Source organism: Ascaphus truei, chromosome 1, assembly GCF_040206685.1.
Source record: "Ascaphus truei isolate aAscTru1 chromosome 1, aAscTru1.hap1, whole genome shotgun sequence".
NCBI lineage: Eukaryota > Metazoa > Chordata > Amphibia > Anura > Ascaphidae > Ascaphus > Ascaphus truei.
In genome coordinates this window covers 459,863,870-459,890,933 of record NC_134483.1, presented here as the reverse complement: position 1 = coordinate 459,890,933, position 27,064 = coordinate 459,863,870, and the positions used below count along the sequence as shown (strand labels likewise).

Here is a 27,064-nt window from a genome sequence, read left to right as displayed (position 1 = left end):
TCGATATAGATCTGGGTTCTTTTTTAAGGGATTAAGTTCCATCCATGATTTGTATGTTCCACAAATAGTTATATACATCATCTGCGTGAACATGAGAATGAGGAATGAGATGAGTATTGTAGGATTTCTTTATGAGTATATCATCATGTGAGTTAAGAATGTACGCTATATGATTTGGCTATTTCCATAACATTTTTTCTGCATTAGCGTATGAGAGAACGGGTAGTTTGCAACTAACTGTCTATATTTGATTAACCATTTTCTATTTTCCTTTCTGTACAATTGTAATAAAATGTCCCTTACTATTATTGGGTATGTATATCATAAGAAACATGCAGTGCCACTAGGAAGTGTTAATCTAAACACATATAATTGTTAAAATATATATGTAGCAACAAATTCTCTGGTCTGCACCAATCCGCTGTGCGTCGAACCAACATAACATGTAATAAGGATTTGTATATATGTAATATGTTCCACTGGTGGGAATATGAGATGTAATTCCCATCAATAATAATAAAGGGTTAATATCATGGATGAGATCCTACTACACATTACCATAATTGGTCTAGAGTCAGTGGAGTTTATAGCTCCACGTCTATAATGGGTTAATAGTGGCATATACCCCACAATCTAAAGATTAGTATATAATCTACCCCCAAACCATTAACCGGCTATGTAACATGTAGCCGTGATAAAATTCTGCAACACGAAGGTTAGAAATAGTATATTCCCCCACTTTACAACAAGTCTATACACACTATTGATTAGTCATCAAATCCTTTATGGAATGGTGTCTAAGCAACTATTAGATAGAGGTATAAATGTTTAGAACCCATATAATGTGTCTGTATATTAAGCATAATTACAGTATACAATGCAATATGTATTATTTGTCTATTTTGTTTAGGTTGATCAATATACCAATTATGTATTATATTAGAGGGTGACTACATATTTAAATTTGCTCTTGCTTATACTTGGTTATTCACCATTTAATCATCAAAGGCTACACAGTATGGTAGTAGTATAAATGGTACCTAAAAGTAATCAATTGTTTAGCTATGCATTATATATATCAAAACCATAGAGCCAATGTATTATGGAAAAAATTCTTTAATGAATTGATTTTTTTAATTAACCAATTGCATAATGGAGGAGGGTATATAACCCTAGATGAGGGACAGAGAGCAGAATCAGCCCCTGACGAAGCCTAACGGAGAAACGCGTAGGGCGTGGTTTACAGACAGTGAACACAGTGTATTCAGCAGGAGTAGCAGCAGACAGCAGCCAAGAGGTGCCGGTGGCCGTTTGTCCCATTATTTGCCTGCAGGAAGACTAGCAGCGCAGAGGATTGAGGCCCCGCTCCCACAGCCCACCGGACGAACTCTCGCGAGAGGGAGTGACGTCACCGCGTCGTCACGTGGCACGGAGCGTCCCCAGGAGACGTGGGTGACCGAAGGAAGATTGAGAACTCTTCGTGGGAAAACAGAAAGAACTCTCTATATGTGAAACCAGACAGCACCTACCTTTAAGTACCGTGAGTACTATACGCACATCAGGTGCAGTGAGATAGACCTATGTAGGTTGATAACCACGGAAAGAGACAGCTCACACAAGGAGACTGTGTGGAACAGTAGAGACACTAAGTGTGTGTGCTATTTACAACCTGGACTCATTTCCTTATTGGTTACAAATCTACAGACTAAGGACTGTTGAAGAAATCTGCATAGTGTTACTACCCTTTTCCAATGAGTGTGAGATGCTCAGAATTCTCAAAAGTTTTATGATATCTCACAGAATGTGAGTCTTTTACTTATAGTCATTTTTATTAATAATTTTAATAAACTGTGTTATGCTATTTGTGTTCTATCTCTCTTCCTGCATGGGTACCTTTGCTCGAGATTGCAATTGCTGTGGATGACCAGCTGTTCCAGACTCATCATTTAATTGTTCCAGATCCCAGAGTGGATACAAGGCTTGATATTATCCTATACGCTGTGAGTGCATATTATACCTTCTGGCGGTTTATTTGTTAGAACATACTACCCTATGTTTGTTTTTTCTTGTCTCCATTTGCGCCTAGGTCATTCTCTTTGGATATATATATATATATATTGTGACATAGTCCAAAGATGTTAGGCAGCTTTCTGCCCCATTTTAGAGCAGAAAGTGCAGGAATAGTTACAAATGATCCGTTCCACAGCTTCCCATTAACTCAGGCAGCTGGATGGAAAATCCAGACCACAGATTACCATGGCTCTAGTTCTCCCTCACCTGCTCTTCTAATCACATGCACAGGTATTTAGAGCAGAGAGGTTTTGCATTTCTCTCTCTCTCCTTGGAGCCTGGGGGCTGGGGGTGTCGCTGCTCCCCTGCATCCAGTATCGGGGTTGACGGCCCCTCCACGTATCACAGTACCAGAGGATTTGCCTGGACTCCACGAACAGATAAGACAAAACAAATGGTTACTGCTGTTGCTAAAAGACTGTACTGTATCTTGTGACCCTAAATGAGAGAGCATTGTTTTAAGCTGGGGAACCAGTTTAGTTGGCCAGCAGCTGTTAGAGAGACTGATTCTGATGTGTAGTTAGATCCCTGAAAGGGATAGGATTTTGCTTATATGATTTTGGTTTTATTTCTTGAAATAACAGTGTGGGAAATATGGTAACACTGAAATATGTGAACTGCTGAATGAAAGTATCTGAGTACCTCTAACCTTCACATGTTAAAGCTGCAGTACCTTACTTGGATGAAAATAAAGCAGGCAGAAGCCTGAGTTAAGCAGCATAATACTTTGCATGATCCTGTTTGTTGTATAATTAACCCTAGAAGACTGTGTCGGGAAGAACCCAGACAGACGTCAGCACTACAAAAGAGGGGCGTTTGTCACATATGGTGGAGAATGCGGGCAGACATTAAAAAGTCTGTGGGTTTGCAAATAAATGCGGGGGTTTAAAATGGCCGCCGAGCTGAACTAAAGTACAGATGCTATGAGTGAAGTCTGTCCCACTGTGTATATCAGTTGTGCTTCTAGCATACACAGAGAATGTGCGAAGTGTGGATGCAATAGCACCCTGAACCCAAACAGAAAAACAAAATGTTTTGCTGGAAAAAAAATTTGCATCTAGCAAATGCTGTTTGTAAAGCTAATGCCTTTTGCTGAAGTGAGTGAATTTGCAGCTAGCAAGTGCTGTATGCAAGTTGCTGAAGTGAGTGAAATTGCAGCTAGCAAATTGTCCCTGCCGGGTTTCTAAAATGGCCGACGTGAAATGTTTGTTGTGTAATGTACGTAACCATACAAAACAGTGTCCCTTCAGGCCATACTATGATCACGACCCTGGAGGAGATCCGTACCCACAGATGAATTTAGTATGCGGGGCCTGTCGTGAAGTAGGTCACATGGAAGATGTGTGCCCCAAAATTTTCAAAGACAAACAGCTGCAAAAGCAAGCAACGCCCTGTGAGGGCAAGCAAGATGTGGAAGCTGATAACAGTGAGTGTGTGCCCAGTACCACTGATATCTCTGGAGCTAATAAAGCAAAAAGAAAGAAAACTGTTCCTCAAGTCACAGGGGAAGTGAACGAGCCACTTGAACCTGCACTGTCAGGACATGCGTCAGAAAGGCGCCGAGATGAGCAACAGCCCATAGGGCCTGGCGCAATCGTCCCAGGAATGACGACACGCCTAGAGATGACAAAGGACTGCTACCATCATAGGCAGAGAGCCAAGCGAATCAAAGAAAACAAGAACTGACTGGAAACTATGCTATGAGATGTCCCAGAAAGATGTGCAAAACTTCATCACAGAGTTGGGGGTTTCTCGGCAAGAGGCTAGCGCGCTTAAAGCAGAGCTGGAACTCTCACGCCATGAGGTCTACGCTCGCAGCACAGAGCTGTGTACATTGAAGGAAACCTATGAGAATACCCTGAGTAATTTAGAGACTGTAAAAAGAGAGAATGTAAGTCTGACACAGAAAAATTCAGACTTGACTGACCACATCAGTGAAGGTGATGAGAAGCTTCACCAAGCAGAAAAAGTGGAAAAAGTTCATATTCGTGTCATGTGAATACTTAATGTTGTACTGAGGAGTTAGCTCAAGTATTTCAGGTAGGACGCTCACCCCAGTGAGGTCCATGGCCGCTCACCCCAGTAGGTGTGAGCTGGGGAGGGGGATATGTGACATAGTCCAAAGATGTTAGGCAGCTTTCTGCCCCATTTTAGAGCAGAAAGTGCAGGAATAGTTACAAATGATCCGTTCCACAGCTTCCCATTAACTCAGGCAGCTGGATGGAAAATCCAGACCACAGATTACCATGGCTCTAGTTCTCCCTCACCTGCTCTTCTAATCACATGCACAGGTATTTAGAGCAGAGAGGTTTTGCATTTCTCTCTCTCTCCTTGGAGCCTGGGGGCTGGGGGTGTCGCTGCTCCCCTGCATCCAGTATCGGGGTTGACGGCCCCTCCACGTATCACAGTACCAGAGGATTTGCCTGGACTCCACGAACAGATAAGACAAAACAAATGGTTACTGCTGTTGCTAAAAGACTGTACTGTATCTTGTGACCCTAAATGAGAGAGCATTGTTTTAAGCTGGGGAACCAGTTTAGTTGGCCAGCAGCTGTTAGAGAGACTGATTCTGATGTGTAGTTAGATCCCTGAAAGGGATAGGATTTTGCTTATATGATTTTGGTTTTATTTCTTGAAATAACAGTGTGGGAAATATGGTAACACTGAAATATGTGAACTGCTGACTGAAAGTATCTGAGTACCTCTAACCTTCACATGTTAAAGCTGCAGTACCTTACTTGGATGAAAATAAAGCAGGCAGAAGCCTGAGTTAAGCAGCATAATACTTTGCATGATCCTGTTTGTTGTATAATTAACCCTAGAAGACTGTGTCGGGAAGAACCCAGACAGACGTCAGCACTACAAAAGAGGGGCGTTTGTCACAATATATATATATACATATATATACATATATATATATATATATATATATATATATATATATATATATATATATATATATATATATATATATATATATACATTTTCTACTTCCACCACTTTAATTCTAGACTGTCTGTCTTACAGTGGATTGGTGGAGTCCCAAGTTCTGAGAAATTGCTTTGTAACCCTTTTTTAGACTGATGTGCATCAATAACTGCTTTTATGAGGTCTTCAGAGATTTCTTTTGATCATGGCATGACGTTTCCACATGTAAGATCTTGTAAAATGAAGACCAAACTCACAACGTTTCTGATCTTTGTATATGGCGGGGCCTCCCAAGATCACCCTGTGACAGGGCTGCTTGTACTTTTGTAGAAGTTAAATGCATGTTTGCTTTCTGGAATCAAGTGCACCACTTTATCTTTCTTTTATTCTGTTTCTGTCTTTTTTTTGCTGGGCCCAGCGATCTTTTTTTTGTTTCCTTTATCTGAAACTTTACTAACCTTTTAATGTGGTGTCCTGATGTCAGTCAGTACAATACAGTTCTGGTTGGAGTTAAACACAGTTTGATGTTACACAGCCATGGGCAGTCTCTGTTAAAAAGGAAAAGGGTATTTCCTTCCTGCATGCCTGCATACTTCCTGCATACTTCCTGCATAGGGTGGATTATACCATGGTATGGAGGGGGGGGAATTAAAGTAAGTGATACTGAATGTCATTTATTTAGCAGAGTAAATACATGCATGGGATGTTTGTAAAAGGTACTGTTTTGGGGCTTGCTATAGAAAATTGTATGTTGTGTGAAGTGTATTATGTTTGCAAATTGTGTAAGTTTTGGGGAGACAACCCCCCTGTGTGGTTTACTTCATTTGGTTGTGTCCTAATTAACCAGTAATTAAAGGGAGGAAGTTTCTTTCCCTGGGGCCTACTGCACTCCTTGTTGCTGCTATGTGATATGAGGTTGTCTCTTTCTGCACTCCTTATTGCTGTTATGTGATATGAGGTTGTCTCTTTCTGCACTCCTTATTGCTGTTATGTGATATGAGGATGTCTGTGGAACTTCAGTGAAAGGATGCAAACTTTCTAATGCAGATATTGCTGGCTACTCTGTGGCTGGAGACATCACGCTGGGAGAACTGGTTGTTGTACACCTGAATGTGGAGTCCCTAATAAAAAGAAAGTTCAGAGAACAGCAAAAGCCTCTTTCATTCTTCTCAGGGTCTGATGCTGCTGCTTCTTTAAATAAAGGCTGGGACTCAACCTTTCACACACCCCTAAAGATCTAACTAATTATTTAAACATGAAAACACACAAAAAGCTTATCGCTCTCCAAAGATACCGTTGTTAACATAAAAATCTCATGGTGCAAAGGGTAGAGAAAATATGAACATAGAAATCCAGTCAGGGTGTAAATCCTGGTTTGACAAGAAACCCACAATTGCACTCTATGAGGACAAACAATAGGTGGGACAGAAAATATAGTCCCAGGCTTGTAGCCCAGTGGTTCCCAAACTTTTTTGGTTCAAGGCTCCCCAAGGCGATCAGGATTTTTTCAAGGCTCCCCAAGGCGATCAGGATTTTTCCGCGGTGCCCAAAGTAAAAACAAAGTTGTATATACATACCTAACAGTTGCAGTGCGCAGTTGGTGTCTCTCTGAGGCATACACTCTTTCAGACACACACTCTCACTCTCTCAGACACACACTCACTCTCTCAGACACACACTCTCTCTCACTCTCTCAGACACACACTCTCAGACACACACTCTCACTCTTTCAGACACACTGTCTCTCACTCTCTCAGAAACACTCTCTCTCACTCTCTCTCTCAGAAACACTCTCTCACTCACTCTCTCAGACACACTTTCACTCACTCTCTCAGACACACACTCTCTCTGACGCACACTCTCTCTCAGATGCACACTCTCTCTCAGACGCACACTCTCTCTCAGACGCACACTCTCTCTCAGACGCACACTCTCTCTCAGATGCACACTCTCTCTCAGACGCACACTTTCTCTCAGATGCACACTCTCTCTCAGACGCACACTCTCTCAGACGCACACACTCTCTGACGCACACACTCTCTGACGCACACACTCTCTCAGATACACAACTCTCTGACACACACTCTCTGACACACACACTCTCAGACACACACACTCTCTCAGACACACACACTCTCTCAGACACACACACTCTCTGACACACACACTCTCTGACACAGGAAAGAGGAAAGGCAGGAGATCTGTGCACACACACACACACACAGATACAAACACACACACAGATACACACACACACACACAGATACACACACACACACACACACACAGATACACACACACAGATACAAACACACACAGATACAAACACACACACACACAGATACAAACACAGATACACACATACACACACACACACACACACACACACACAGATACACACAATGATACACACACACATAAAGTGGAGAGCAGAGGCAGCGATGGATGTGAGTGACTGGGGGGAGGAAGGGGTGGGGGGAGGAAAGGCAGGAGATCTGTGCAGGCAGCTCCTTGCACACAGTCACTGATACACACACACACACACACACACAGATACACACACAGAAATACATACACACATACACACAGTGGAGAGCAGAGGCAGCGACGGATGTGAGTGACTGGGGGGGAGGAAGGTGTGGGGGAGGGGAAAGGCAGGAGATCCGTGCAGGCAGCTCCTTGCACACCTTCACTGATACACACACACACACACATACACACATACACACACACACACACAGATACACACACACAGTGGAGAGCAGAGGCAGCGACAGATGTGAGTGACTGGGGGGCAAGGAGGAAAGGCAGGAGATCTGTGCAGGCGGCTCCTTGCCTCCCCCTGCACCCACCGCCAGGACAGGCAAATGTACAACTCCACCCCCTACAGTCTCCTATCACCCGGGGCAGAAGGGGACTGGACACTGCGCAGCCACCAGTAGACAGAGGAGCTAGGAGCAGGAAGGCAGACACACACACTCACCGTGTGCTCTGCACAAAGCGGAAGCCCCGCCTCCGGCTTCCTCTGACCTGCAGCCAATCCCCTGCGGCCCTGGACGGCATTAAGGGGGGATGGTGGGGAGGGGAGGGATAATCGGAGGGATGGTGGTGAGGATAATCGCGGCACCCCTCTAGGTAAGCCACAGCGCACCAGGGCACCGCGGCGCACAGATTGGGAACCACTGTTGTAGCCTATTGTTCCAAACGACGCAAAACAAAAAAAATGGTGGGCTTTGGAGGAGCCTTTATCCTCTACTTTGTGTCTCCACCACCTAATTTTAAATACACTTGTGTTTATACCCTACACTCCCTGCTTTTGTCCCCTAGTATGTCTTAATAAAGCTTTTTTGTTTTGCGTCGTTTGGCACAATAGGCTACAAGCCTGGGACTATAATTATTTAAACACCTGAATCTAATTATCCTCTTTAATTTAGCTGATAAAACCAGGGTTTCACTTACTTTTGCACATATCCTGACACTTAATTACTCATTGTTTGTCTAATTCATACATCATTTTGTTTCAAAAGACATGGAATTGGTTAATATAAACCCTATTGGATATGTAAGAAAAGACGGTTTTGATTCAAGAAGGTTATCATGGAAAAACTAGGGAATTTCCGTAATTATCAGTGGGGTTCACAAACTTTTTCTTGGAACTATATATACTACTAATGGATGCTACTGAGTATTGAACACTACTTGGTAGGTATCCGGAAAGGAGAGTTGGAGCACAGCTAAACGAAATAAATTTGCTAGAGAGTGTGTCCCAAAAGTTAGAGGTTTATTATTCGTCAGTACATGGTAACAAGAAAAAAATGAGCCCTCAGGCCCCCACCGACATGTTTCGAGCTTCCGCTCTTTCTCAAGGTGTACAATGATCTGAAAATCTCTCTTACCTATTATAGTATCCTTTTCCCGCCAATTGTCCCGTCAACCCGTCGCTTAGTCGTGTCACACATAATGCGCCTTGTTGCCAGAGCGCACCATGCGTATCACGCTTCACGCCGGGTATACCGGTGACGTCAGCGCGTCAGGGAACAAAACAAACTTTATTAATAATATAAACTTAACAAACCTAACATAAAATAAAATACTTTTATTAGTCTATTAAAACATAATATATATTAACTAAAGTTACAAACATATATATATATGAATAAAATCAAATTAAAAAACAAACAACCAAGGTTTGATCGTGACAGTACTAAAAAAAAATATAGTTATATTTTTAGATTATAAACATATGAATCCTCATATCCCCAACTATATCCAAAGTTTCCATTCTGCAACAAACATATGTTTACAAGATTAATCAATCAAATCAAATCACTCGAATCATCAATACATATGTTTGTTCCAATAAAATTCTCTACATTTGTATATAAGTCATATTATAAGGTATGAATATAGGGTTCATATGCTTCAGATCTTATTTTTAACCATTTTAACAGTTTTGAGGGTGAATATCTTTTAGTGTCATTGGTGTGACATAATTATTACAATCATTCAAATGCAATACTTAGTATGTTATTATATGTTATTATGCAAACTAATATCTATACCAAAATGATGGAAAGAGCAAATAGAAAAGATATAAATTTGTATATATTGATAATTAATGGATTTATAATACAATAAATTAGAAATCAATATTTTATCTTAGATATGGGTTTAAATCCCAATCTGTATTCAGTCCATAAGGGATCCTAGTGTTCAGAGTAAAAATCCAAAATAGTTCTTTTTTATCCAGTAACTCCAACCTATTACCACCCCTATATGGCATTTCAATATGTTCGATGGCTCTAAATTTTAATTTATTAATATCTCCATATTTGCAGGTTGTAAAGTGTTGGGATACCGGATGTGTGAGATCCTTGAGTTTAATCAGCCTAATATGTTCTCGCATTCTGGCCTTCAATGCCCGAGTGGTACGCCCCACATATTGCTTACCACATCCACAGTCCAATAAATAGACTATGAATGTGGTATTGCAATTTATGAAGGATTTTATAGTGTATACTTGTCCTGTATTAAAGGATTTGAAACTGGATGATTGTTCCAAAAACTTACACGAAATACACTTCAAACATTTGAAGCAACCTTTTGGCAGATTTGCCCCATGTAATTGTTGTTTAGATGTAAAGAGGCTTCGAGAGACATAATTTGCAACTGTTTTAGCCTTTTTAAAGACGAAACGTGGGCCCTCCCGATGTATTTTCTTCAGTAAGGGGTCTGCAGATAATATGTTCCAGTGTTTCCTCACAATCTCTTTAATACCATTTGCTTGAACATTAAATTGTGTTATGAACATTGGTATATTAGAGTCCCATGTGTTCTGTTTTGGATTTCTTTGTTTGTTTAAGAGATCATCCCTGCTCATATCCTTAACTTCAGTAAATGACCTTTCAAGATTTGTTTTTAGATATCCCCTCTCCTCAAATCTTTTTAAGAGTTCCTCTGATTGAATCAGAAAGTCCTCCTCATTGGAACAAATCCTTTTTAATCGGATGAGTTGTCCTTTTGGTATAGAATTTAAGAGGGGTTTTGGATGGCAGCTGTCAAATCTTAGATATGTGTTACGTGAATTTTCCTTTCTATAAATATTTGAACCAATTTTCATGTGCATATCAATAAATAAATATAGGTCAAGATAATGAATATGGTGAAAATCATAAGTGTAGGTGAATTTTAAATTAAAATCATTGTGATTAAGGTGATCAATAAATAATAAAAGTGATTCCTCCCCACCATCCCAAATAAATATTAAATCGTCCAAAAACCGTCTATAAAAGGTGATAAATTGTCGATAAGGGTTGTTATCTCCAAATATGTGGACCGACTCCCACCAACCTAAAAAGAGGTTGGCATAAGACGGAGCAAAGCTGGTACCCATAGCGGTTCCACATATTTGGAGATAAAAAGTGTCATCAAACAAAAAGTAGTTGTGTGTTAATAAAAAGTGAATACAATCCAAAATAAAAGTTCTCTGTGTAAGTGATAAAGTGGAGTGTTCCAAATAAGTGTTGACAGCTGCCATTCCATGTTGATGAGTTATAATGGTATACAAGGTCACATCCAGTGTGACCCAGATGTAACCTCCTTTCCATTTGATTCTAGTCAGTTTGTCCAAAAGGTCACCACTGTCTCTGATATGTGATGGTAAATCATAAACAAATTGTTGCAAATAATAATCCACATATCAAGAGACACCATCTCCCAAAGATCCAATACTAGCAACTATTGGTCTACCAGGAGGGGAGACCAAAGTTTTATGGATCTTTGGGAGATGGTGAAACACTGGGATAATGGGATGTGTCTCAAAAAGAAATTCACATTCTTTGGAGTCAAGAACTCCCAAAAGGGAGCCCTCTTCAATGAGTGACTTTAGTTGTTTAAGGAACACTGGTGTTGGGTCACCACGTAGTACAGAGTATGATAAACCATCTGACAATTGACGGATAGCTTCCTCCCTGTATTGCTTTTTACTCTGTACTACAATGGCTCCCCCCTTATCCGCGCCCTTAATAATCAAATCTTTATTATTTTTCGAATTATGTAAAGCCTCTTTTTCAATCTTGCTGAGATTATTAATCCTGCTCTGTAGAGGAGACACTAGGAACGTGTATCCTCTAGAGAGGAGGACCAAGTCTCTCTCAACAAGTTTTTCGAATGTCATGAGGTAATGTCCCTTCATATGTTTGGGAAAAAACACTGATTTCTTCTTAAAACCCGACTGTTGTCTACCTAGAACATTAGAAAGATCAATGGTATCAGACATTTCATTTTCATTTATTAAATTGTTCATGTCTTGCAGACAACATTGTTCCTTAAATGTCAAGGTAGGAGGTGATGGTATACAACAAAAAAAGAAAAATGCTACATCCATTATTACAAATTATTAAATTAAATATCTGTTAATCTTCTTATATGCAAGGGTCATTAGTCAATCCTTTAGCCAAAGCATTATAAACCTGCAACCATGTCAAGGTTAACCCTTTAATGCAGGTACTGATATATACTTGTGATGACCAGTATATTGAGAATTCTTCCTCCCATAAAGAGGTAAAGAGAACATGTGCAGGCAGTATAGGACCGGCAGTAAAGGGTTAACCTTGATGTGGTTGCAAGATTACACTAATTTTGACTAATAACCCTTACTTACAGTATGAGAACAATAACCTATAGTATGTAACTTAATCATTTGTCATGGCGGGTGTAGTATTGGCTGTTTTGTCTATTGTAATAGTATGTAAGCAAAAGAAAGTGCAAAGCAGAGTTCAATCTATGTAGCCTTCTTAATCGGCCCATTTTCCTGTTTGTTGCAAAATCCAGTTTGATCACTGGCTTTCTTTCATATTTAGGATATCCTTATGTCTATCCCAAGAATTTGGGAATTCCTTTACTATATTGGGCTCTAAAATATACCACCCGGCTGTAAATAACTACTGTACTTCTTCACATTACTCTTAAATCTGCCACCCTCCAGTTTCAGACCATAACTTGTTTTATAGCACTTCTCTTTCTCTCAAATATGTTTCCTCCTGCACCTTGTCGAAGCTGCTTATATATCTGAATGTTTCAGTCATATCTTCCTCCCCTTCCTCTTCTCCAAACTGTACATATGTAATTTAGTATTTCCTTATAAATTCTATGATTCAGCCCATGTACCATTTCTGTAACGATTTTTTGCACAATCTCTAATTCAGGTGTTCGCAAACTGGGGGTCACGCAAGATTTTTCTGGGGGGGCACGGGCGGTTGCAGAGGCCCGGCGCTCTTCACCAAGGCATTCAAATTAAATGCCGGGGGGGGTCGCATGAGGCCTCTGGAACCTCAACTTACCATGATTCAGCCGGCGTCAGGAAGTGTCTCCATGGCAATGCGGCATCAAATGACACAACGCGTCATGCAGCGTGACATCACACACATGTTGCCATAGCAATGCGGCATCATCACGTCACATGACCCCGCAAGTCATTTAACGCTGCACTGAGTGAGGGGGGGGGGGGCATGCGAGCACTGGGGGACCAGAGGCAGGGGGCACAGGAGCAAAGGTTTGCACATCCCTGCTCTAATTTATTATTTATGTCTCCAGAACTGCGTACTCTTGGTGATGTCTTACCAATGATCTATAAAGTGACATTCATTAGGTCTCTCTTTCTGCTGCTAATACCTGTCCATGTACAACCAAGCACCCTGCTTACATTTTCCCATTGATTTGTTACATTGCTTTTATTGTAGCTGAAATAATTACTCCTTTTGCCACTATAGTTCTTGACAATATGGTGCTATTAATCCAATGTTTTGCCTATGGATTTTTGTGACCCAAGTGCCTTAGGGTTAATGTATTGTATTGTAAGTAGCCACAAAGCCACATAAGGAGTAACCAGCATAGGAATGTTTTCAGTTACTCACTGTAGATTTTACAATGTATTATTCAAAGTTATAGAAGAAACATTGAGGTGCACAGTCCCCTCAATTGACTAGTGCTACAGAGCATTATGTCCACATTATATAGTAAATTGCTGCATCCGGAAAGTACAATAAGAAATGGAGCTTATTTGAATTAACCCCTAGTTGGGATGTGGTCTGGCAAGACTGTGAAGGGTTGTCCGGGGGAAGTCCTGAGACCCACCCAGACCCCATACATAAATCCTGCAACTCAATAAACCAGTACCCCTGGGGAAGCTCCAATTTTCAAAATAGTAGTAGCGAAGTACTCACATATGCCTTTAATTCATCCGGTCTTGTGTGCTCCAAGCTGTATAAGGGTACAGGAGAAAATCACCACCGCCAAGGAGGAGAGTGAAACAGCGGGCACGGCCGCGCAACAAAAATAGCAAAGGCTGGACTGTGACAAGAGGAGGGGTAGCACCCACCTGCACCTCTTACGCGTTTTTTTTTTTTTTTTAAAAGCCCTGAGTGGGTGAACGCGTAAGATGTGTGGGGGGGTGCTACCGCTCCTCTTGTTTTTTAAATTCATGTTGAAATAAAGTTGTTTTCATAGCACAGTCCAGCCTTTGCTATTTTTGTTGCGCGGCCGTGCCCGCTGTTTCACTCTCCTCCTTGGCGGTGGTGATTTTCTCCTATTATTAAAAGTTACATTTGTCTTTTTTTTCATGCTATTAAGCCCTGCTCTGTAATTTTCTAATGATGTGTTTTTACCCTACTTTTCATGTATTCATTGAAACTAAGTGTCTAGTCCATTTTATGCATATAGCAATGAACACAACAAAAGCAGTGAAAATGTACAGATGCAGCGGCCGTTATTCGAACATATCACGTGTTATATACCTCGGATTACCCATGTCATGGCGCGCCATTACGCGTGTTGACTCGTTTTTATCGAGTGCAGAAAATGGCATTTTAGTGTTCTGGTTTTTAAACACCTGCAAATTGACACAGTACTGTACTGCACACATTACAATGCATTCATTTCTGCCCCAAGAAACGCGAAGAATTCCACCCAAAGAAATCGAAATCTATGAAATTCAAACAAAGCAACCTCGTGATTGGCCGCGTGGTTACAGCAGCGCACACGAAAACGGCTCCGTGATATGTTCGAATAACGGCAGCTGCATCTGTACAGTATGTTAGGTATAATGTACCACAAAAAAATAATTTTAAATACAAATCAAAGACATGTAAGGTCATGTTGGCTGCAGCATCATTCGCAACATATTAAAGTTAAATAGTTATGGAACATATTTTAATTATGAAATATAATACTTAAACAACCAATATTTTGTTTCTTCTCCTTCATTATCTCATGTATTTCTTATTCATGTTCTAGTTATTATGTTCCTTAGAAGGAGTTTAGGATTATTCCTTGCTAATGCGCATTTTCTCAATAGGCAAGCAAACGAAGAATATCAGGTGCTGGCAAATTCGTGGCGATATTCATCAGCATTTTCAAACAAACTTTTCTTTACCATTGTGGACTATGATGAAGGAGCAGATGTTTTCCAGCAGGTAAATGATCTGTGCTTCCTTCCATTTATGTTAGATGACACATTTTTCTCTGGAATTGGATATCTCGGCACCGGCATCTGGCTGCAGCCAACGCACAGCTGCCATTTAGTCGCCGATCATACGCCGCGAACAGCCAGCCGTTTCACCACTAAGCCAAGTGTATTAGCCCTAATATTAGGGGTTAACTTTAGGGGTTTTAGTGTAAAGGTTTAAGCTTTTTAGGGTAAGGAGTTAAGGTTAGGGGGATAAGGAAAGGAGTTGAGGTTAGGGTAAGGGGTCCGATTAGGATTTTTAGGGGTTTTAGGCTAAGGAGTCCTCTTAAGGGGTTTGGGCTAAGGAGTCTGATTAGGAGTTTTAGGGTAAGGGGTTATTGTTAGGGGTTTTATGGTAAAGGGTTAAAGTTATGGGTTTTAAGGTAAGGGGTTAACGTTGTTAGGGTAAAGATTAGTGTTAGCATTATGGTTTAAAGGTAGTGATTTTAAGGTAAAAATCTAAAAACAGTAAAATATTTGCAACTTGAATTTTGACACATTTGTCCATCCCTAGTTAATATTGTACCTCCAGTCTGCTGCTGCTTGTACCATAATCTTGACTTGCATCACACAATAGTGCACATGAACGCTTGAGTAGAGTTAATTGGATTAAAACAGTTTCTTTAATTGCTTACTATAAAAAGTGACAATTCATACCAAACCTATGGTATGACATAAAAATTGCATAAAAGCAAGGTTTATTGAAGAATCAATTTTAAAAACCATCAGAGCGTCATCATCTTCATCTCATATTGTTCATACACCTGATCTCAAGGACTCCTCTTCCTTAATGTTATTTTATGTCTGAAGCACTTATTCCCATGATCTGTCATTTATATTATCTGTTATTTATTTGATTACCACATGTATTACTACTGTGAAGTGCTATGTACATTAATGGCGCTATATAAATAAGGACATACAATACAATACAATCTGACAATCCTATTGAATTTAATGGGAGTTAACGCCAGATCAGTTGCCCTAACACTTTACCCTTAATCTTGTATTTTCTTGTTTATCCAATATGTATATCATTTGATACAGTGTTCAGTAGATGTTCTGCTGTATAGGTGAATAACATGTTTTAATGTAATAATAATAGCCCATAGACACATAATTTCGTTAAAAAGTGTGCAATTATGCATTTGCAAATACAAATCAGTAGCAATCAGCACTATTCCATTTTGATAACTAATACAGTATTAACATTGTTTTACCAATATAAACTAAATGTATGAATCAAATATATGATTACTGTGTTTATATACATTGTATATTATATGAGATGAATGTTGTTGAATTAAAGGCTATTAATCTGCCTTTAATGCTGAAACTCTATATTTTTCCACCTCTATATTATCTTCTAGGTCCTCATAAATCATTTTGGCTACTATCTTCTAGATCCTCATAAATCATTTTGGCCACAAGCAAGTTTTTTTTTTTTTAACTCAAACATCTCGTAGCACTGTGTACAATGTCCTTAATTATTGAAATAACTGCAGATACACTGGACCATATGCTTACTTACACTTATATTGTGGCAATACTAAATACATTTTTTTACCAGAGACAATTCGAGAAGCAAAGAGCAGATGCAGTTTTTATCTTATCATTCTGCATAAACATAATTCACACCTTTCCCTAAATGAGAACCATCTGCTGTAAAAATGATTTGCCTTTTCTTTTCATAATTACTAGTTCAGAACAAATATGAAAACTTCCACTTTCTAAAAGAATATCAGAAATATAAATTTCATGCAGATTACTTTTAAATGGATCTCCTCCAGTAGCTGTTTACGCCAACACCGTACCTTAATTAGTTACAAAGGTGTCTGCAATAGCAGAGTAATGACCTGCAATTCTTGTATACATTAAATAATATACATTTTCTGCATATTACAATATACTTAAGTACAAAATACAACTGATAGTGCAATTTGTCATTAATGATGGAAATACAGTTCTTCTATTTTTTATTTAATGTAAAGAAAATGCAAAATAAATAAATAGTTTGGTATACAGTACAATAGTGAAATAGAAAAACAAGCGCAAATAATATCACAAATAAATCAAACGTAACACAGATGATATACTATCCTTAATGAGTGCAGCTCCTGACGTAGAATTCAAACCAAATTCAATCAGCAAACGAAGGAGAAACAGGTGCGCAAATCACATCAGGATATGAAAAAGAAATTGAAAACACAAAATAGTGCAATATTGTCTACTCCAACACAATAGCTTCAATGCTGGAAGTTCTATAAAATTTGCACTCACGTGTTTAACGTGAAATGAAAGCGTTGTGGTTATTCAAAGTTACCAATTTATATCTCCAGACAGATACTCCAGATCCATATAGAGGGGGGGGGGGGGAAATCCGTATACAAAAAAGGGAAAGCAAAATAGTATAACACTGTTTTTAATGTTAAAAACACAAAGTATTTCACTTACATAAGTGCCTTTGTTTAAGAGCATTCAGACCACCCTGGGTCATAGGGTCAGACAAGATATTCACAGCTACAGCATCCGCTCCACGGCCGTCACAGCAGGTACTGGGCTGATTAAAGTTGTCTTCCACTCTAGATGTCATCAACAAGGGCTCCTTAGTGATCACTGATATCACCCAACGCGCGTTTCCACTGCAAAGTCTTCATCAGGGGCTTAATCTCTTTTAGCTGTGAATCTTCCAGCATCTTCCAGAAAAACTGCAAGAATTCCACATTCAGCCCGTCTAGCCCCGGAACTTTTTCGCGGGACATGAGATGGCTTCAGAGAGTTTGGCCAGAGTCAATGGTAACTCAAGTCACTCCTTTCCACCCTCGCTGACTTTGGGAAGCCACTCCCATGAGACCCTGCATGCATTTGGCTGGATAAACTCCGGAGAGAAAAAGGCCTACATAGAACCTCCAGGCTTTGTCCTAGATACTCTTCATGTTCATCAACGGGGAACTGTCTTCTGGCAGTAAGCAGGTGAAATGTTTATGGTTTCCCTTCTTTTTCTCCAGCGCGTAGAAGAAGCGCGACCCATGATCCATCTCCCGAAGCAACTAGATGCAGGAATGCATGTATGCCCTGGAGCTCTCTGAACTTCCATGTCTTGAAGAGCGCACTTCCTCTCTACGTACGCACTCGGCAGGTATTTGTCCCCTGACACAGACAGCCACTCCTAGAGATCAAAACTTCCCCCCTAAGGGCCTCAATCCCAGCATTGCCCTGTCTGCTTGGCGTACTCCTGACTACAAGGCACAGGTGAACCTTGCCCACTTCCCACCACTGCTCTAACGTGGCAAAATCTGTCATGCAACTTGATGTCGCCAGCCCCTTGTCCTCCAACAACGTATTGTTAAAGTGCCAATAGGCAGCCAAGGGTGTTGCTGGTATTAGGGCCACTGTCACTGACACACAATTGTGGTCTGAGAATGGCACCAGCCTAATGGCACTGCACTGGACTGGGCTCGTGACAGGCTATGGTTGGGTAGATACAGCCTCTCCATCCGTGACCAAGACATCCCTTCACCCCACACCATAACTTAGGTGAACTCAGTGGATGCACCAGGATGTTGTTCTCGCCAGACATCAACCAGGGAGTGACGAGTAATAATCTCCTGCATGGTCGATGCAGAGTATGGGTGTGACTCCGGTCCAGGGCCTCAAGGGTGCAGTTGAAATCACCCCGAGCACAACGCACTTGTCCATATCGACCGTCTCTAAGTATTCAGACAGTCTAGTGAAGAACTGCATTCTCAAGGGTCCGGTGGCAGGAGCATACATGTTCAAAAAATTGAACATGCAGTCCTTGTGCCGAACCCTGATATGCAGTAGACGGCCTGGAACAACAGCTTTGGCAAGCAGTAGCTCTGGCTGAAAAGACTCTGAGAACAGGGTCACCACCCCACTAGAAGACGCTGTGAGGTGGTTTAAGAAGACCCTGCCTGCCAGCTTGCTTCAGCCTCTGGAATGGTATGGGTTTCTTGCAGGAAGCTCACAGAATAAACCTCCTTCCGTAAAAAGGAGAGTACCTGTAACCTGTCCCTACTGCCATTGATATTAAGCACACCTATGCACAAAGCCATTGATCATCAGGAGTTTATCTTGTGCCTCCCACATGTGCTCATGGTGCTGAATCCTGATTAGCCTTCTGTGCTTGCAACAAGTGGTAAAACTTCTGGGCACGTATATGGTCAAGGCTCCTGGAGTTTTTGATCCTGTGGGTGGCCCTACATATATTAAATGAGAGCTTGGAGAATTAGTGAGGCATACTTACACCTCTCGAGGGCCAACTGCACCTTCATATTTCTTTGCCCGTCAAGGTTAGTTTCCAGGAATTCAGCTTGTTCTTGGGCGAGGATAACTGGGGTCAAGGAGTTTACCGACTCTGCGGTGCCAGAGGAATCCCCTGTTACGCTTGTGCTGCTACACACAAGCCGAGGGAAAGGAAGGGACCCGATAGCGAGGTGGGGAATCCGTAGGAGAGACGAAAGGGAGTGAGTTGCCGCGCAGCTGAGGATCGGCGCATGTAGTCACGTGACCACGCCACGTGCAGGAGAATGCGCGACGCGTCCGGAGGTGCAGAGCCAAGTTCAGGGACACGACTAGCCCAGCTGCATGTGTGCGCATGCCCTGGCAGCAGAGCGGGGATGCGCGTGTTCTCAGGCACCAACGCGGGGGGTGTGGGTAAGCCACAAGTGAGGAGAAGGGGAGGATAGAGTCTAGAGCACAAGGTCACATCCACAAGGGAAAAGCTTCTTGGAGGACGTCCAGCCTCCTTAAAGGCATAGTGCCAGAAACAGCAGAGTACAGCAAAACTAAATGCAACGTAAGGGTTCTTAGTTTATGTTACGCCGATGCTCGCCACAAACCGGGACCGGACCGTGGGTCTGAGGTGGTGTTATATAATCACCGACCTTAGTCCACGCAGACTGATCCGGAGTGCGCAGTTCGTAGTCGTACATCGCAGGGTCAGGATTGGAGAAGGCAGCATCGTCGTTATTGAAGCCAAAGTCGGGGTAGGAGAAGACAGGACAATCGATGGCCGAAGCAGGGTCAGGATAGAAGACATCCGGGTGGTCGTAGTCGTAGCAAGGAATCGGCAACAGGCAGACAGGAGTTCCCTGCTTCAGCTTAGGAGCGTGAGCGCAGGAGTGGCCTCTGCGCGAGGAGCGGGCTCGGCCCATGACGCCGGTCTCAGCAGGGGGAAACAGCAGGCTGGCCGAAGTACACCGCAGGGCAGCGTCGGGGAAACCAACGCTTCAGCACAGAAGTCCAAGGCAGGCCACAGCATGGAGGTAGCAGCAGGCCGCAGGAAATTAAGGGTAACCACAGCTAGGACAGAATGCAGCAGGTACCAGTGCTGGCTAAACACGCTTCAGCACAGAAGACAGGAACAGGCCTCTGGATACTCAGGAACTAGGAAGGTTAGAACACTAGGAGAGAGGCCTGGGCGGTTTGTGGCAGAGACAGAGTGCCAACGCCCAGGATATAAAGGGCGGAGATCCAATCACAGGAGGAGGGTGTGTGAGTATTCCTCCAATGATGGAGCACAGGGCAGAAGCTGTAATGAGAGACAGCACATGTGCCATTGATTGCCAGAGGAAGCTTTTGTAACTGCAGAAGTCTGCAAAAGCTATAATCAAAGCCAGGAGCGGATTCCTTACAGTTTAATCCTTTGGATAAAGGACTATAAGCCTGCTACCACATCAAGGTAAACCCTACTTAGCAGGTCCTACACTACCCGCACGGTGAACTAACCTCAGTGGTAAAATGATTGGCTTCCGGAATTCAAAAGGAGATGAGAAGTGTCCCAGAGGAAATCCAGGCAGGAACAGCATGTGAGGGCAGGCACGCGAAGCAAAGAGTACTGACAGTATTTAAAGGTAGCAGCAGCTGTAAGGAATGAGGACGTCAGAGAGAGAGGCTTACTTCCTGTCAGGAGGAAGAGGGCAGGATTTGCCAGGAAGCATGATGGCGTAATTTGCTTCAGAATACTTAAAGACACAGGATCTTGACTCGCAGCTAGAGGGCGGCGATCAGAAGTTAAACAGGTAAGGAAGGAACACGCCGCAGGGGGCGTGTTCCGTGCATCGTTACACACCCTCACTGAGCCTCTTGGCTGAGGATCTCAAAACTCCCACCCTTCCCTGCGGTAGTTAATCTCCTCAACCTTATGATGTGTCCCCCCTTTGGTGTTTTCATGGGGGGGTCCATCGTACCCTCTACATGTGACCCTGGGGTAGAACATTCAGGGGCAGCTAGTGGTGGGCGGGTGTAGGTAGTGGTCTATTGAGTGACTTTGGGGGCCACAGAGGCACATAGTGACTTCACCACTTCCTCCACCGCTACCTGCACATATGGGATATCGCAGGGATCTGAGCACTCTTGGGAGGGTTCTCCTCAGCAAGCACCCCATGGGAAGGGTTCAGCCCAGCAGGCACCTCCTGCACAGAGCCCAACTGAGACTCCCCACAGAGATGGCCCACCTCATACGCCTTCTCTAAATAATTTGGGGCACTCGCCACAACATCCCACTTCATTTCCGCTTCCCCACTTCATCCCTCATACCACCAACCATTCCCTTAATCCCACTCCAAGAGCTATCCCTCCACAGTCTATGTGCTCCCTGGCAGCAGCAGTACACCTGCCACCTAAAGCAGAGCACGTACCTCACTGCCCTTTCCCTGCAGCCCAATGGTATTTCTGTAATGGGAAACTTGATGTCCCCCAGAGCTTGCAGGTGCGGGTGCATGAGGCAGTGTGGGAGGAAGGGGTGCACATTTGAAAGTATGATTCTTGTGCCCAACCCTTCCAGCGGTTCAATAGGGATGGAAAAAGTGGGTGAAAGTGCGCTACTAAAAATCAACCTATAAATTATATCGCACAAAACCCAAGTGAGATGGTGAAATGATGGTGAAATAAATAAAAAAATAAAAATTACGTGATCCTAATCATCAAGAGCGTTTGCAGCTGTAGAGACAGGGGTGGCTCAAACACCCCATAAACTAAAGCAGAAAAAAACACAAAATACAGCGCAAAACGCTCATAGTGCATTAAATAAAATATTATTAAGTCAACACAATACACAGTAGGTAATCTGCGTACATCAGATAAGAATTATGCCAGCATTTCAAGGGATATCATTACCCAAGCACCAGACAGCAGGATCAGGTCTCTCCCGCACGGTGTCATCTGGTGAACTCACAGGTGGAGTGGGTCAAGGGTCGTCATGGTAAAGCCCAAGGTAGGTGTCCAAGGATATAGCAATGGACTAGCTGTTGGTAAAAGTCCCAAGGAGTGCAGATGTACTGCTGGTATCTCGCAAGAGAGTCCTCTCATCAAATGGTACAAAGAATCAGGAACTCTGCGGATCGATCTCCCGTTACTACACAGTCCGGCCATCTGTGATGTCATCACGCTGCGACTCAGGAACTCGTAGGCCGTGCGTCTCAATTCTACCCGATCTCGGGTCCCGGCAGTGTTAGAGGGGAGCAGGATGTCTCTAGGTCACAAAGATCTTCAGAGCTACTAGAATAAGCCCCTATGTCTCCATTTTCATTCTAAAATGATTGTTTTTGTCATTTTCTATTTGTTTCCAATTAAGCCACAATCTTGTCTTAACTACTTGCCAGAATCACTCTACTCTTTCCTAGATCTGTCTCAGCATCTCCCCTCCTGAAATCCCTCTCCTGGCTTCCGATCAAATCCTGCATCTCACACTCCATTCTTCTCCTCACTTTTAAAGCTTTACACTCTTCTGCCCCTCCTTACATCTCAGCCCTAATTTCTCGCTATGCACCACCCCAACTCTTGCGTTCTGCTCAAGGATGTCTTCTTTCTACCCCCTTTTTATCTAAAGCCCTCTCCCGCCTTAAACCTTTTTCACTGACTGCCCCACACCTCTGGAATGCCCTTCCCCTCAGTACCCGACTAGCACCCTCTCTATGCACCTTTAAGACCCATCTTAAGACACACTTGCTTAAAGAAGCATACGAATAGCACTGTGAACATTCTGAACACATGATACATAAAGCTTGGCCCCCTGCAGACGCACTTACCAGAACTCCCTCCTACTGTCTCTGTACGTTCTCCCTACCTACCAATTAGATTGTAAGCTCCTCGGGGCAGGGACTCCTCTTCCTTAATGTTATGTTTGTCTAAAGCACTTATTCCCATGATCTGTTATTTATATTATCTGTTATTTATTCGATTACCACATGTATTACTACTGTGAAGCGCTATGTACATTAATGGCGCTATATAAATAAAGACATACAATACAATACAATACATCTACTAAGAAAATCAGATAGTTACTCCTACACAGTGAATTTTATCTACCCCTCTGACTCGTTGCCTTTACTGGAACAGATACAGTAGGCTACTCTGAGCTAAATCATTTACTTTTTGTCTTTGCCATTTTTTCACATGTAAATAATACACATTTATGATGTTCATTCGAGGTTTTTGTGAATTAATTTGAGTTATATTCATTAAAGGTTAGTTTTAAAATTACTCATATTGCTTTACAAACTTGTAGGTACTGTATGCACCCACAATTGGATGTCTTTTGTCCCTCTGTGGACAGTTCTTCTGTTATTCTTCACTGCTGTACCTAATAACAGAAAAAGGAAATGCTGCATATCAGAAAGTTATCTTAATAAAATATAAATATACTTATATTTCAATTTTTTTTTTTAAATTGAATAAAAAATAAAACCAATGCCTTGCTAAATAATGATGTGCCTAGGGGCACTGTCTCAGGTCAAATTATTCCCTTGAAAGCCCAAATCCTCTGCTCTTATCTTACATGTTTGTGACTCACAAACTGGATATCTAAATACAGACTCTGCACGTAAGTCCAACAACCAAATTGTCTCCAAATATTTTTTAACTGAAAAAAAACAAAAAACAATACAATCATTAAGAAATGACCAACATCAATTTATCAAGCTGGAGAACAATGGGAGAGACGTTGTCAATGTGGGCACTATTCAGAAAGCAGACAACAATAGACTAAATAATGGTATCTACTGTATACATAAAACCCACACATACATAAACCCCTTTGCTATATTAAGTACAGAGTAGCCATTCACACTATTTTAATACTTCCAAAATGCACACAATTGGGAAATCACTCCTTTATTAAGGGATTTATAACACAGAAAGACCTGGACAACTGCTATCAGAGTACAGTGATTTGAGTTATTTGCACTAAGTGAGCTGTTAGCAGTGAATCAGGAGAATATCAACATGGAGACATCTACCTCTGTGATATCTTTAAAAATAAAGTATTGAGTGGTGATAGATGAACCCAAGAGAAGAAGTGAGGTAGGGAAGGGGATAAGGCCTCGGTCCCGCTGCGCTCGTTGGCGCGGGCGGAAATGTAGCGAGTTCCCCACCAGCAGGGGAATCCTCGCGAGCCGGTCCCGGTCCCCCCTGGCGGCACAGCTGACTACACGCTGTGGCGCGTCAGCCGCTAGGAGACACAAGAGAATGGTGTTTCCTAGCGTTGACGCGTCACGTGGTGTGGCTGTGAGCCAATGGGGAGGGGAGGCTTCGGGAGGAGGAGAGGCTTCCGGGAGCAGGGAGGAGTGTGGAGTGAAAGCGTGAGTGCCTGTCTGTGTGTGTGTCTGAGTGCGTGCGTGCCTGTCTGTGTGTGTGTGTGTGCCTGAGTGCCTGCCTCTGTCTATGTGTGTGTGTGTGAGTGCGTGAGTGCCTGCATGTGTGTGTGTATGAGTGCGTGAGTGCCTGCCTGCCTGCCTGTGTGTGTGTGTATGTGTGTATGTATGAGTGCTCCAGCCCGAGTCCGTGGAGGGAGGGGGGGGGAGAGTAGCGGGTCCCTCCTGCAGCCCGTGGAGGGAGGGGGGGGAGAGTAGCAGCTCCCTCCTGCAGTCCGTGGAGGGAGGGGGGGGAGAGTAGCGGGTCCCTCCTGCAGCCAGTGGAGGGAGTGGGGGGAGAGTAGCAGCTCCCTCCTGCAGTCCGGGGAGGGGGGGGAGAGTAGCGGGTCCCTCATGCAGCCCGTGGGGGGAGAGTAGCAGCTCCCTCCTGCAGTCCGTGGAGGGAGGGAGGGGGGGGGGGAGAGTAGCGGGTCCCTCCGCTCAAGCCACGCCCCCCTCCCTGTCAAACCTCCCACCTCCCGCCCACCTCCCGCTCCGGCTCCCGCTCCCTACAGACCGCATATCGCGGTCTGTGTATCTCAGCAAACCGCCTGTCTGCAGTGCGGGTGCGCTGACTCTGGGAGCGGGGCCTTAGCCTAAGGGAGTTAGATGCAAATGAACAGGAAACATTGTTTTATAGCACATTGGCCCTGAGCAAAACTTGTGACCACAACCCTCATGGGAAGGATTTTAAGTAATATACTGTTTGAATTTTCTCTGTTTTCAAGGGCATGTGGGATTTATTTTTTTTAACTACTCTGAACAGGGCCAAAGGATTTTAATAAAACAGTGCTTAATAAACTTAGTCCAATTGTTTTTGCTGTTTCTCTTGTTCATTTTATCTGAATCTGCTGACCGGTCTTTCTCTATCATCCTACAATACTGTACATTTCACAATAGAGACTATGGCCCAGATGCACTAAATTTAGTTGAATCAGGGCACATAACGTCAGGTTACCTACATTTGTAACGGACGTTACAGTACTTTCCCTGAGTTTCACTCAAATCCACTACACTAAATATATGTAAAGTTTGAATCATTAACATAGTGTTAGCACAAGGTTAATTTAGCACTACTGTACCTTGCGTTAGCTTAAAATAATCTGTCGTTAATTCTTGTTTTACCTAAAGGAGGCATTGGCTCCCTCCATACCCTGAAATATGGGTTTTGCAGGTGGTGTTTTTATATAAAATATGGGTTTTGGAGGAGAGGGCGCTCTCTCTCTTTCTTTCCTCGTTTGCAAACCCATACCTTTAGGTATAACCTAAATAATCCATAAATTAATGTTAGATTCATTATAACACCTGTGCACTAAAGCAAATAACCTAAGCTATTCCTTAAATAATGTATTGTTATTATTTCCTGCCCATTAGTACATGTGATATGCAAAAGAGGTGTTCCCCTTTACCTCGCATATGCACTAAAGGCCGTTCAGGTTAGTATAGGGATTTAACCAGTTTTCCCTTGTCATCCCTTGTCATGTTAGAGTTGTACAAATTAACACTTTGATCCGCCAACAAGTTCCAAACCCATATTTGAGGGGATGAGATAGACTTACTGGTAAAGTTACCAGTATTATGTCCTTGTTTTAAAAGGGCATTTAAATGGCCATATTTCAATATTCAAAAAGCCACAACTGGTGATGTGGCAGCCTCAAATGGCATTTGGCAGACATTTTGTTTACCCTAAGCATGATTTAAACCCAGTAACTTCACCTGTAATTATCTTTGGAATCAGGGGGTCCTCGTAGTTTAAAATAGTGGTGTTTGGCTCAGGGGGATACGTGTTCCACTCTGTAAAAAAAATGGGGTTGAAAAGAAAACATGCTCTTTCAATTTAGCATGTGTTACATTAGATTGGAGTTTCGGCTGGCAAGCTTGTTACATGATGTGATTATTCTGTTGTACACAAAATATGAATCATTTTTCTTACAGTATATAGTATATGAATGTGGAGTACAAATCTTTTTTCTGCTATGCCGTATACTCATTTGAACATCACTCATTTCACCAATGTTGTCCAGAAATAAGAATAAACACTTTTAAAATAAGATATTTTACAAACATAAATACTGTCTAACTTACCATGACATGTTCTGTTTCACTTTTTAGCTTAATATGAATTCAGCTCCAACGTTCATGCATTTTCCTGCAAAAGGCAAGCCTAAGAGAGCTGATACCTTTGACCTTCAACGAATCGGATTTGCAGCAGAACAATTAGCAAAATGGATTGCTGACAGAACGGATGTGCATGTATGTTGTGTTAAAGTTAAAACATTCAGGATGTAACTTTCATATTTTTTGTTTAGAACATTAAAGTGGGTTGTTATTGGGATTGTAATTTTTTAATATTAACATGGCCTTATATTATGTTATTATATATAATATAGTAAATGTCTTACACTGT

At 42.3% G+C, this 27,064-nt stretch overlaps 1 protein-coding gene and 1 long non-coding RNA gene across 7 annotated transcripts in view; one reads left to right on the top strand and one right to left on the bottom strand.

Moving 5' to 3' along the window:
- Positions 1-27,064, top strand: part of TUSC3 (tumor suppressor candidate 3) — a 369,252-nt gene that overhangs the window by 224,645 nt on the left and 117,543 nt on the right. For all 5 annotated transcript variants that reach the window (XM_075565925.1, XM_075565910.1, XM_075565918.1 and 2 more), the window contains 2 exons: positions 14,852-14,969; positions 26,770-26,910. In XM_075565925.1, coding sequence (XP_075422040.1) covers positions 14,852-14,969; positions 26,770-26,910 — 259 coding nt within the window. The remainder of the gene's footprint in view (positions 1-14,851; positions 14,970-26,769; positions 26,911-27,064) is intronic.
- The window catches only part of LOC142463329 (uncharacterized), a 36,012-nt gene continuing 30,251 nt past the window's right edge, over positions 21,304-27,064 (bottom strand). For both annotated transcript variants that reach the window (XR_012787416.1, XR_012787415.1), the window contains 3 exons: positions 26,374-26,451; positions 23,552-23,609; positions 21,304-22,554 (listed from right to left, as the gene is read on the bottom strand). This is a non-coding gene — a long non-coding RNA (uncharacterized LOC142463329). The remainder of the gene's footprint in view (positions 22,555-23,551; positions 23,610-26,373; positions 26,452-27,064) is intronic.